Here is a 13,945-nt window from a genome sequence, read left to right on the forward strand (position 1 = left end):
AGCATTTAGACATTTTTAAGAAAATAGTTATTCAAAATGGTTTGGTGATATCTAAACCAAAAATGAGTCTTTTCCAAACTGAAGTCAGGTTTTTAGGTCATCTCATTTGCCAGGGAAAGATTACTCCCATTCAGCGATCGATTGAATTCGCATCAAAGTTCCCCGATATTATCACGGATAGAACTCAATTGCAACGATTTCTGGGAAGTTTAAACTACATTTCCCCTTTTTACAAGAATCTGTCCCGAGACTTAGCTCCGTTTTACGAAAGACTGAAAAAGGAGCATAAACGACCTTGGACTGATAGTCTTACGAATTTAGTTAAAACCATCAAAGAAAGAGTTAAAGCTCTGCCTTGTTTAACTCTTGCCAATCCCGCTTGGCCGAAAATAGTAGAGACGGATGCGTCCGATATGGGTTATGGAGGAATTCTTAAGCAAATTAACCCTCATGATAAACACGAATATCTTATTCGATTTCATTCAGGAAAATGGAGCGATGCTCAGCGAAAATACGCCACGGTAGCCCATGAAATGTTAACTATCGTTAAATGCGTTTTGAAATTTCAAGACGATTTATACAATCAAAAGTTTTTAATAAAAACTGATGCTCAGTCAGTCAAATATATGTTTGACAAAGACTTTAAACACGATGCTTCAAAACTTATGTTTGCAAGGTGGCAAGCTCAATTAGCCCCTTTTGATTTTGAAATCCTTTATAAAAAGGGAAGTGAAAACTCCCTTCCTGATTTCTTATCTAGAGAATACATTCAAAATGAGTGAGTACGACACTNNTTATAAGAAAGTACATTCAAAATGAGTGAATATAGCAGTTTTTCAGATAGAGATAATGATATTCCTATCTCTATGTTTTTTACTGAAAAAAGATTGATTACTATCCTGAAGGTTATTCCCCTCAACAGAGATATGAAAGAGCTCATTTGCTGGAAAATCATAGATGGAATGTTAATAGACATGTTCCAATCTCAAATAATAGAAGAATCTAACACTTATTATGACACGAATTGGGTCTAAAACTCATTGTTTCATTTGCAGAATGGAACCCCCTTGGGTAACTAAGGGTAGAGGCAGAGGCAGAGGAAGATCATCCTCAGTAGTCTCATCAAGATCGTCATACGGATCTTCTTCATCATCCAGCACTCCTATTATACAAAGAGGAGGAATGAGTTTAGTTAAACTAAATTCAAAGGCGCAAGAAAAACCTTCTTCGTCTATACACTTGGAAGATATTCCAGAAAGCGACCCATTATATGCTAAATTACAAGAGTATATAAATCAAAAGCAAAGTAATACTTTTGCTGCAATAGCCAAAGATGATACTATTGATGATATGAAAACCTACGAAAAGGTGGAAAAAAGAGAAATGATATTTCTCCTAGAGAATTCTGATATACAGAGAAGAGAAGAACCTTGGAAGATATTCCAGAGGTACTTACTTAATGGATTATTCTTCCCAGGTGAGTCATACAAAACTCGGAAGTATTATGAAACTTTACTTATAAGCTCAGGTGTGGAATTCCAACACTTTGCAGGATACAATACAGCTGAGAATGTTTATAACTTCTCTAAAATGATTATTAAACAAATCATTCACATTGAAGATTGGGGTATTTCCTCAATGACTGAAAGACAGATAAGTCTTAATGGTGTCAAAATGAGTTTCACATATTGGGATTATATCCAAGCTTTTGACAAAGTCCTCTGTTATAACAATGAGAGACATAAACATACTTGGTTTATAAAGGTATGTGCAAAGATATTTGCTAACCCTATACCTAATTGGTTTTTAAACTGGTGGTCATACCACGGGCCAACAATAAAAATATTGCCCGAACCATTTTTAAAATTATACAAAGAATGGGTAAAAATTTCCCCAGATCTCAACAGATTATATCAACAAGAACACATTTCTTATCTACAGCAGATTGAACAGATATGTTTTTTCATAGAATTCTCTGTTCCATGGATCCACAAATGGGTTCCAGAAGAACAAATCCCATGTTTATACCGATCCTATTATAATAATTTCTGGGATAAGTTAATGAAAAAGGATCCGCAAACAAAGTCGATTTATGGACAAGAGCTTTTGGATCAAATTACAGCAACTATCAAAGAATATAAATCAATTCCTAATAAAGGAATCATAACTGATGAATCAGTCACTGTTAAACACATGGCTAGAAGGATTTCAAATCACGATGAAGAGGAACAAAATAAGATGATCCTAGACTATCTGGAAGAAGTTAAAAAGAGTCTTCTTTTGAATTTAAATCAATATGCAAAATCAGATTCCTCAATGAGAAGCGAGGCTAGTGAAGATATGCACGAGGCCCAACAAATTGAAGACGAAGATCCAGCAGATACGCTGAAAAGAGCGGAAGAACTTTTGGCAAAGTTAAAAGAAAAAGCTTAGTGGATTCAACTTGAAACAGTAGATGAACTGTTCAAGATAAGCACTACCAACAGTGGATGTACTGTTTAGGCCCCATATGAGGCCCCTTTTTACTATTCCTAGATGCCTTTTCCTATCTATAAATAAGGGCATTTTATTTTGTAAGAAGCAGGTTTTAGAAACCAACTTCTCTCTACTCTCTCTCTCTCTTAAGATTGTAAGTTCTACTGCAAGTGTGCCGGACTTTGGCCGGAAAATAAAAACTTCCTGTTTGTCTATAAGGTATTCTCTTCTTTCATACTATTCTAATTACTCCTATACAAGCCGATGATCGGCTAAAGTTTTATATCTATGCCGGATAACTAACTTCAATTATATATCTACCATGAAAGATCTACGCTTTATCTAAATATGCATAAATTCTTATAACTTTCTTGACTTGGTTCCGAGATGGTGGTACAGTCAAAATCAATACAACAAGTTAATGGCTTTGTCTTAGTGACTCCGTCTAGTCAGCCGTGGTCTTAGCCCGCAAAAGAAGTTAAAAGGGCGCTTCATACCCGGTTAGAACTACTAGACACATGGGCTCATTAACAATACGTATTTGATTTTCGACAGACCCTTTGCTTGGGTAAACTCATTGGTTCTTCCATACAGTCATTAAAATTATATGAATTTAAATATATTTCTTTTCGAATTATTTTCGGATGTTGACAAGCTTCTGATATTTCTGATAAAGAAATTCCTTCCGTTTCTGAAATGGAATTTGACCCTAACGACAGTTAATGATGACTGAACACCAAATTGATTTTAGTCCAGGTTCACTTGCACGAAAATATATTCAAAATGAATTTCTCCTAGATCCATGATCAAAGAGAAATATATCTATGCCGAAATACTTCACAACTAAGAAGCAGGTTTTAGAAACCAACTTCTCTCTACTTTCTTTCTCTCTCTCTCTCTTGTAAGTTTTTAAGTTTTTGCTGCAAGTTTGCCGGACTTTGGCCGGAAAAATAAAAGTCTCCGTTTGTTCTAAAGGTATTTCTTCTTACTACTGTACTACTTCTCTTTGTTAAGCCGATGATCGGCTAAATATTATATCTATGCCGGATAACTAACTTCAATTATATATCTACCATGAAAGATCTACGCTTTATCTAAATCCATAAGTAAAAAGCTAGCCAAAGCAAGGTAGAAGTAGCAGTCTCAGTAGTGGTTGCAGGTGCAGATGAAGAAGACTTGGATAAAGGCACGTATGAGTAGCAGAATGGAAGTTGATAACCTAGGATTTGCCTTAGTCAAAAACAGGGAAGACGCTGTTTATACTTTGGTCCTGACCATTCTAGAACATTTTAGTGGAAGATTTACCAACCAGTATGAAACCATTAGATCCCTTCTTAATGGTCTAAGATGTAGACATTTGGGAGAATTTAGATGGTATAAAGATACTTATCTAAGTCGGGTAATGGAACTTCCCGAAAATGGACTAGAATTTTGGAAAGCCAAATTCATAGATGGCTTACCACCATTATTTGCGGAAAGAGTTAAGAAAACTCTAAGAGATCCTCAAGGAATTATTCCTTATAGTAATTTTACGTATGGAAAGCTTATTGGAGCTTGTACTCAGGAAGGCATAAATTTATGCAACGAGTTAAAACTCTCTAGACAACTCAAAATGGATAAGCTAAGAGAGAGATCTCAATTGGGAGATTTCTGTACACAGTTTGGATTACCAGATGCCTCTAAAGGTACCAAACACGAGAGTTCTAAGACTGAACATCATAGATCTCATCGGAGAAAAAGATCTAGAAGATCTAGGGAAGAAAGGGAAGAGCGTAAGGCTCATCGAAAATCTCATAGATTTACAAAAAACAGGTCAAAAAGAGATCTTGATAAGATCAAATGCTACAAGTGTGGAAAATTTGGACATATAGCTCCAAATTGTAAACTAGAAAAGCTTAAAGCTTTAGAACTAGACGAAGATATTCAGGAAAAGGTTTATAGTTTCCTCTATACTTCTGGTTCTGAGTCAGACTATGAAGAGTATTTTTAAAAAGTAAAGTGTTTGATTAATTTTTGAAGAGAAAATAATTGATTGTTAGATAAGACAAAGTAAATATTAAAAAAATAGTGCAACTTAAGAGTAAAGGAGTCAAATTTAGATGTTTCCAAAGTGCTTGCTGATAAGCACAAGAGCTTGGAGGAGTAATTAGGGACTCATTGGGCAAGATTCATCAAGGCCTTCATTCTCCCATTGGGCCAAGGCACCAGCAACTTGGCTGAAGTCTCTTTCTTCCTTTTTGAGCTTGAAGGTACCTTTGAGGATATAGTAGAACGTGCATGAGATCAAGAAATTAGTAATAGACCATGAAGTGATTATTAGACACTGTTTTAGAGAAAATACAAAATAGCGAATAAATTAGCTTTTACGAGTCATAACACTGATGTAATTAAGGTATATATACAGTATAGAGACTTATCAACCACCATCAGAGCTTTACTAATTACTGATAGGTGACAATTTCCATCTCTTAGAGTCAAGATGAGAAAATCGAAAATGCTCCAATATGAGCCTTTTTGAAACTTTTCCTTTGTCACTGTTTTGGGCTAACTTTTTTTATTTTCGTCGTATATATACATTTTCTATAGAAGGTTAGGCATACCGTCCTCCTTCAAATGTAATCAGATGTCATTAGTCAAATTAGTTTTTGAAGAAAAAAAAGGAAGAAACAAGCAGGAGAGTTTTGCCCTTGGCATCAAGAGTAACTTCGTCTAAGGATGTAGACAAGGACTAAGACAAAATAAAGATATGCTTTGTGCTTAAGAAAATATTATAATTGTCATTGTATTACTAGAAATTATAGTATTTTTTTACTAATGAGGGCGATCGACTATTTATAGGTTACAACAAGGGAGCCTCGACCAATAAGAAGGTTCTACTAGAGTCCTAAAGTTCGAATGCTAACATGTCTTAAAATTGTTGGTGGCACCAACTAATATTTATGCACTGTTCATATCTGTGCGAGGTTATTTGGGCATTTGACCCCTCTGCTATTTCAATTGCCTTTTGTCTTTTTTTCCCACATCACCATGAACATGATCTCTAACGTTGACTTTTTTCGAGGCTGCTACTCCAAAGTGGACCTCATGGAACCATATATCCTCGATAGACCTTAGTATTTCAGTGTCTTGATTATGTTATTTTGGTACGAAGGAATTTTATTTTTTTTATTAAAAATAATTTTATTGAAAATTGTGTTTTGGAAAATCAGTGGATAACTTTTTATTTAATTTATAATATTTATAAAGCAAGCAAAATAGTATTATCTCAACTGCATTTAATTGTGTATTCTAGCAAAATACTATAGGATGGGATAGGATGAGGAGTGAGAGTTAGACATTGGTAGGGAGTGGGATAGTCAAACAAAATAATGAAGTTAAGATGTCACTTATAAAACTTATTTTTGATAATTTTATTAGGGTATTCATTTTTCTTATTTTTGAAGTACTTGCTAGAGAAATATATTTCAAAACACATTGACCAATCAAACATGATAAAAATTTAAAAATATTTTCTCGAAATATTTTTCTCACTAAACACAATCTATATCAATATTTTCTACACATTTTTTTCTCATTTGCATGATAAAAGAATTACTGTCTCAATTTATGTGACACTTTCATTTTTCGAAAATCAAACAGTTTAAGTTTGATCGGAAATTTGCGTATGCAATCTTCAAAAAAAATTGAAATGAAATTTATATATTTATAAACTACGTAAAAAGTGATAATTGACAATTCAAAATATTTAAAAAATATATGAAAAAATTTACTGTCGTTAAAGATAGACTCGTTTGAATCTCGAAATCCAAAAAGTGTCACATAAATTAGGACAAAAAGTGTATATTTTATGAGTTTTAACTTCTATACATTATCGTATATTTATTTTACCCCGTCAAATTATTTTAAAGAAACCTTAATTTGCAAGTAATTATTCGTAATAACTAATAGATTAAATTGACACCAACACAAATTCTTTATATTATCCATATTAAAATCTTTTCCAATAGGATATACTCCCTTCGTTTCAAAGAAAGTGACCTGATTTGACTTGACACGAAGTTTTTTAGAAAATAAAGAAGACTTTTGAATTTTGAGGTCCTAAATTAAAGTTATATCAAATGTACTAAATTGCCCTTTAATCTTGTGGCTATAAACATGTCACATGAAAAATTGAAATTAAAATGTTATCAAAAAAAGAAATAGGTCATTCTTATTGAAACAGACTAAAAAAAAAATGAGGTCATATTTTTTTAAACGGAGAGAGTAATAAATTACAATAATTAGTAAAACTAAAGAGGAAAAGGTAGGGAAGACTAAGTCAAAGTAATTATAACGTTCCAATTAGGAAGCTGAAATAAGGTATAGTTTATAATGGAGTAATAATTTTCTTGAGTATTCCCCCTTTGCCTTCACTGTCAATGTAGCCGTTGTAGGTCATCCGCGTCAAACACGGGGGCCTTTGGTTTCCCCATTAATGTGGACCAGCCGAACTGAAACTCTGCATATAAACAAACAAATAAAGCAAAATATATCTACATGAATTATCAAGAAAACTAGCCGTTAAGGACCATATTATTCTTCTGTTCACTTTGTCTTCAACCTTAACCGTTGCTCTTAAAGATTCTCTCCATTTACACATCCTCACATGCTATGTTTCACTACTCTTTCTTCTACTAGTATTTATCTCTTTCTTTTCCCTTTTCTCTTCATTTAAACTTGAAAAAAGTTGAGGGGAGGAAGAAAAAGAAGAGTTTAGCATTTCTTTGTTTAAGTTCTTCTTCTGATTGGAGATTCTGAACTTGTTTTAAGTTTATGGATAGGTGGGATACTTCACTGAGTGGATTTTACAACTACCCTTTTCGATTCTTGAATTTATATTCAGAAATTAAAGATGGGTCTAGCTGGGTTCATGACAAGAAAAAGGAAAAATGGAAGCTTTCTTCTTCTTGGCATAATACTCTGTTCTTGTTTGTTGTGATTGTGTTTTCTGTTTTTCCTATTATATCAGCTGGGAGGAATTCAGATGGGGTTATTGTGACTCAATCTGATTTTCAAGCTTTAAAAGCTATTAAGCATGAATTGATTGATTTTAGGGGAATATTGAAGAGCTGGAATGACAGTGGTCTTGGAGCTTGTGCTGGTGGTTGGGTAGGAATTAAGTGTGTTAATGGGGAAGTAATAGCTATACAGTTACCCTGGAAGGGATTGGGTGGAAGAATATCTGAAAAAATTGGGCAATTACAAGCTCTTAGAAAGCTTAGTCTTCATGACAATGTTATTGCTGGTCCTGTTCCAACTTCTCTTAGCTTCCTACCAAATCTCAGAGGTGTTTACCTTTTCAATAATCGGCTTTCGGGTTCAATCCCACCATCAATTGGAAGAATCCCTCTTCTACAGACTCTTGATCTTAGCAACAATCAGCTCAGTGGTACTATCTCTCCCAGTCTTGCAAACTCCACCAGGTTATACAGACTCAACTTGAGCTACAATGCACTTTCAGGGTCAATCCCAGTAAGTTTCACTCAATCTCCTTCTCTTACTTTTCTTGCACTTGAACATAACAATCTATCTGGATCAATTCCTGATACTTGGGGCAGTGTGGTTGTGAACAAGTCTTATCAACTTCAGTATCTTACACTTGATCACAATCTTTTATCTGGGAAGATTCCAGTTTCAATTAGTAAGTTAAGCATGCTTGAGGAGATTAATCTTAGTCATAACCTTATTAATGGGACTATTCCTGATGAATTAGGTAGTCTCTTAAGGCTTACTGTTCTTGATTTATCTAATAATACCATAAATGGAACTATTCCTGCTAGTTTCTCAAACCTTTCAGCTCTTTCTACTTTGGATTTAAAGAGTAATCTTCTTGATAGCCAAATCCCAGATACCATGTATAGAATGAAAAACCTTTCAGTGCTGGATTTGAGTAACAACAAATTCATTGGTCATATTCCAGCTACTATTGGAAATATTTCTAGGCTCACCTCACTTGATTTATCTGGAAACAATTTCACTGGTGAAATTCCAAACTCTCTTGTTTCTTTGGCAAATCTGACTTCTTTGGATGTGTCTTATAACAATCTTTCTGGGATTGTCCCATCTCTTCTTTCTAGAAAGTTCAATGCAAGTGCTTTTGTTGGAAATTTAGAGCTTTGTGGATATAGTCCATCAACTCCATGTGCTTCACCACCCCCTCAAACTCTTCCTTCTCCTGTTAGTGGGGTTGTCAAGCCTCACCGCCATCGTAAACTTAGTACCAAAGATATCATTCTCATAGCATCAGGTGCTCTTCTAGTTGTTCTGCTTCTTTTGTGCTGCATGTTACTTTGCTGCTTGATTAGGAAAAAGGCAAATTCGAGAGCGAAAAATGGTAGCAAAGCCGGTGGCCTAGCTACCACTACAGGAAGAGGTGCGAAGTCAGTTCCAGCTGTAGGAGGAGCTGAAGTTGAATCAGGTGAAGCTGGTGGAAAGCTAGTCCATTTCGATGGACCTTTCGTGTTTGCAGCGGACGACTTGTTGTGTGCCACTGCAGAGATCATGGGGAAGAGCACTTACGGGACAGCATATAAGGCAACATTGGAGGATGGTAATCAAGTTGCAGTGAAGAGGCTACGCGAGAAGATCACGAAAGGGCAGAAAGAATTTGAAGCTGAGGTTGCTGAATTAGGAAAGATTCGACACCCAAATATTTTGGCGCTTAGAGCTTATTACTTGGGACCAAAAGGAGAAAAGCTTCTTGTGTATGATTATATGTCTAATGGAAGTCTCTCATCCTTTCTTCATGGTAAAATTGTCTACACTCACTCACTGTTTGTTTGTATATTCCTTTTGGTGTTCCTTATCATGTCGACAATCCTAACATCATACTTGTGTTCTCTATATGCAGCTAGAGGTCCCGAGACAACGATAGACTGGCCAACAAGGATGAGGATTGCTATCGGTATAACAAAAGGAATCTGCTTTCTGCATACCAAAGAAAACATAATTCATGGGAATCTTACATCAAGCAACATTTTACTTGATGAGCAAAACAATCCAAAGATTGCAGATGTTGGACTCTCCAAGCTTATGACCACTGCTGGAAACACCAACGTGATTGCCACTGCAGGCACGCTAGGTTATCGTGCACCAGAGCTTTCTAAAATCAAGAATGTAAGCACCAAGACTGATGTCTATAGTCTTGGAGTGATCATTTTGGAGCTCTTAACTGGAAAATCCCCTAGCGAGGCAACGGATGGTCTCGATTTGCCTCAGTGGGTAGCTTCTATTGTGAAAGAGGAGTGGACTAATGAAGTGTTTGATGTGGAACTTATGAGGGATGCACCTAATATTGGTGATGAGTTGCTTAACACATTGAAACTAGCTTTGCATTGTGTTGATCCCACACCAACTGCTCGACCCGAAGCTCCGCAAGTATTACAGAAATTGGAGGAGATAAAACCAGAGGTGGTGTTAGCAGCCACTAGTTCTGGAGATGATGGCACAACAGTTCAAGAAAAGAGTGATGAATAATAATCTCACAAGGCTGATTGGAAATTTTTGAGCTTTTTACTTGATATCTATTTGTTTATTCTTTCATTTTTTTTTACAGTTAGTAGTGGAAATGCTGTTTTATACCAAGATCTACTAAAAAACTGTATATAGGAGATTGTGATTGCTGCATAGGTTTTACTGATGAAGAAAAACATTTTATTCAATTCTTTCAATAAAATAAACGCATATTATTTATTTTCATGAGATAAGTGATAAATTGATTACTCTTGTTGTTTTAAATGTGATTATAAAATTAAGCTCAAAATAATATAATATAGAGAAGAAGACAATATAAGTAGATGAAGGAGAAAGACTTTACTTCTATTTAAGTGTCCTCCAAACGGTGAATGATATCTCTATTTATAGTGTTGAGATATTATACATACATGAATTCAATTAATTCTTGAAGAAATCAAATGGACAATCCACTATTTAATGGATTTATAACATGATTCATATATGTCTTTTAGGGTAAGGTTTTTGCAAACCCCCAAGAAAGACATATGATAGCTTTAATTATGAAAGCAATTATCTATGCTAACTTCTTTTACCCCCTCCGTTTATTTTTACTTATCCACTGTACTATTTTGAGATGTCAACAATACTTGTCTAGTTTATAAAACCAATGAACATTTATCATTTTATCATTTTCAATGTTTAGATAACTTATATTTAATAAAGGCGATTTGATAAAATTATTCTTATCATATATTATTTCTTAACCTTTGTGACAAGCCAATAAATAGTAAATAATTATTATTGGACAGAAGAAGTATTTCTGAAACGTGACATTTATGAAAGAAAACATATGAGTTTCTTTGGTTGTAAAAAGATCAAATTTGATCACTATAAGTCAATAACAAAAAAAGGAAAAATGGGGTCGTTATTGGTTACTAAAAACGCTAATGTTATCATTAAGAAACAATTAGTCTGATCGTTATACTTCCTTAAAACTATATATTTATAAAGACGACATTAGTGTCAAAATTTTAGGTTTGTTTTTTAATAAACATATTTTTGTATTTTGATTCATAAATTTAATAATTGTGCGAATAAGAATAAGAAAAAGTAAAATAAAATATAAACACATATGGATTATACATATATATATACTTGATACATGTAATATCATAAAAAAATACTATTAGATTTTATGATAAATTCATAAAAAAATATTCTATTTATAATATTGATGAACTTAAATAACAATTTATAAATAAATAGTATTTGAAGGTATTTTTTTACCAACATCATATATTCATTTGATATTGGTGTTTGGATTGACATTTTTTTAAAGTAGTTTATAAGATAAAAGTAGCAAGTTAGTCATATTCAACGGCTTTTAACTTATATTTGTACCTTTTCTAAGGATTCGTTTAATCCCAAATATATTTGGAAAAACTTGGGAAGTGATGTTTGGCCATACAACTTGTCATAATTTATTAAATATCCCAAATTTTTTTAGTATTTGAGTCAAGTTTTAATATTTGGAAATTTTAAAAAATTACCCCAAAATTTTATATTTTATAAAAAATACCAATCATTTATTAATTCCAACTAATATTTATCTAGCAAATTACTTCATTAATAATTGATAACTATTCCTCTCCGCTATCTATACAGAATGTGACTAAAAAAGAATAATTTGTTTTAATGGGTTATATCACCTTGAATTAGTGACAAGTTTGAATATACGATTAATGTATTGATATTGTACATGTTGTTTTGTTGTTGATAATTGCTATTGTTCGCAACAAATTTCGTAGCGTTGAAAATTAACTGACAGCAAAATAAATAAAAGAAAATGTGATTTTTATTGATGAATTTGTGAGTATAATTCTGTTACTCTCTTGATTCTTCTCTCCTAATGTTTCTCTGCGATTCGAGGGCTGTAAGTAGCGTATTTATCGAATGTAGGACGATGTAGACCTCCTTAAGATGTGTTTGATCTTTGGAAACGTCGGGAAGCACTTCATCATTTCAAGTCTCCAAGAAGAACCCTGTTGACCACTCATTCGAAGAGCTATGTAGTTGATGTTGTAGCTTTCTCCAATGTTTGTTGGAGTCTTTTTTTTAGTCTTTCCTTGAATGTCATGTCTATTCCCTATTTATAGTTGTAGGGGGTGAACAAGGTTGCATATGATTGGCCAAAATATGTCATTTTGACACTTGGTGGATTATGATTGGTTCTTCAATTTGACTGGGACTACCACATCATTTGGACATGTGACGTCATTTTTTTTGTCATGGATGCCTAGTCATCGTGACATGTGGCATGAATTTGAGCTTCAAGGTGAAATGGACCTTGAACTTGAATTTAATAAAATACACTTAGTTATTTGTACAGCCCAAATTAATTATTCAACCCAAATAAATATGGATTCGATTTAAATTTAGTATGAATTTGATCCAATAAAATTTATGTGTCTAAAGTTATCAATTATGTTATAAAGTTTTTTTTTTAACGGAACATGTTCATTATAGAATGACAATATAAACTTAAAAGTATTTTTAATAATTTGTAGAACTTATGAGTACAAATCATATTTTTTGACATAGTCAAATATTTTTGTCATGACCTAAGGTTGACCCTAGGTATAACATGGCGTATAAGACCCCGAGAGGCCCCATACAAGCCACTTAGCATTCATAGGCAAGATAATAGAAATTTAAGCGATTTAAAAGATCATTTCAAACATAGAGTTTTATAAAACGAAGCGGAAACTAACAAAGTCTCAAGCCATCTAGTACATAAGAAGAAATCGGGACGTAACCCGTACATCAAGTTCAAAACTGAAATGAAATGACAATATGAAATAAGAGCTCGGTCCTTGAAGTATGAGGACTCACCAATCCTCCAACTTCAACTATAGATCCCTAGCCATGGTAGTGCGAGTCTGGAGCGTCGGACCCTACATTTTTATAAGAAATGTAGGAAAGAGTATGCATTAGCACAAATATGTACCAATTATGATAGTGATGCATGAAGTGTAAAAATCATGATAAAGGGACATTTTCGTGATATGCAATGACCAAGCTAAGACATGATATAAAAGAGTTAGAGAACTTAAGTCATAAAACTAGGTCAATGCAAGTAGACATCATCCTAATTCACATGTGAGATAATTATGAAGTAACCTTGATTCGTTGATGTGGGAGAATTACCTTTAACCAACATGTAAGACTATGAGCTATCAACATGGAATTTGGTGTCTATTCCACACCGAAAAGAGGTGTCCTACTTTCCAAGGCAAGACCATGAACTTCTAGCTTACGTGGATCCACTAGCTAATGTCTATCTAGACAAATCTTTTTTTGGCACATAGTTTATGGGACATGGGTAATTGCCACTTGTCCAGTCGGTGCTAAGCATAACTCCCACGAAATATTCATTTATTCTTAACTTTTCATAACAATCATAAGACATGAGTAATAGCCACTTGTCTTAGCATTGGAGGTCATGGATAATCGCCGCTTGCCTCATTATTAGAATAGCTCCTTATCTTTGATTCATTTTAGGGAGAAGATATTTCAACTTTAGAATCCTTTATGTGAGAAAACCTTTCACATTCATACTTTCATTTGTGTATGAGAAATCCTTTCACAACACAACAATAATCATATTGATACTTCACTCTCAAAGCTTCCTTAAAATATTTTTATTAATTTCATAAGAACATACATATATTCATAAAAGCATCTTTCATAGTTCAAAATCCAATTTTTATCATCATAATCTAGAAAATATGGGATAAGCATGGGTTTATGGGGATTCATCATAAAATCATTGCATTTTATCAATTCATGCATAATACTTCATAACACAATCAATTATATCAATATTGAAAGGAACCCATGACATAGAAGAAAACCCTAACTCAATTGGAAATTTCTAACTTTCACTACTAAAAAAACAGTGAATACCGACCTAAAA

General features: G+C 33.7%; 1 protein-coding gene across 1 annotated transcript; it reads left to right on the forward strand.

Moving 5' to 3' along the window:
* The first annotated feature begins 7,023 nt into the window (after positions 1-7,023).
* LOC102591730 (probably inactive leucine-rich repeat receptor-like protein kinase IMK2) lies at positions 7,024-10,175 on the forward strand. Its single transcript, XM_006360766.2, has 2 exons — positions 7,024-9,262; positions 9,365-10,175. The coding sequence occupies exons 1-2, from the start codon at positions 7,288-7,290 to the stop codon at positions 9,988-9,990; spliced, it is 2,601 nt and encodes an 866-aa protein (XP_006360828.1). The 5' UTR covers positions 7,024-7,287; the 3' UTR covers positions 9,991-10,175.
* Positions 10,176-13,945: the final 3,770 nt, after the last annotated feature.

Source organism: Solanum tuberosum, unplaced genomic scaffold (assembly GCF_000226075.1).
Source record: "Solanum tuberosum cultivar DM 1-3 516 R44 unplaced genomic scaffold, SolTub_3.0 scf00332, whole genome shotgun sequence".
NCBI lineage: Eukaryota > Viridiplantae > Streptophyta > Magnoliopsida > Solanales > Solanaceae > Solanum > Solanum tuberosum.

What these genes read in the sequence shown, in the direction of transcription:
- LOC102591730 (XM_006360766.2), top strand. Translation starts at nt 7,288, where the DNA reads ATGGATAGGTGGGATACTTCACTGAGTGGATTTTACAACTACCCTTTT. An exon ending in TCTCTCATCCTTTCTTCATG is followed by an intron (nt 9,263 to 9,364) that starts GTAAAATTGTCT and finishes CTCTATATGCAG; the next exon opens with CTAGAGGTCCCGAGACAACG.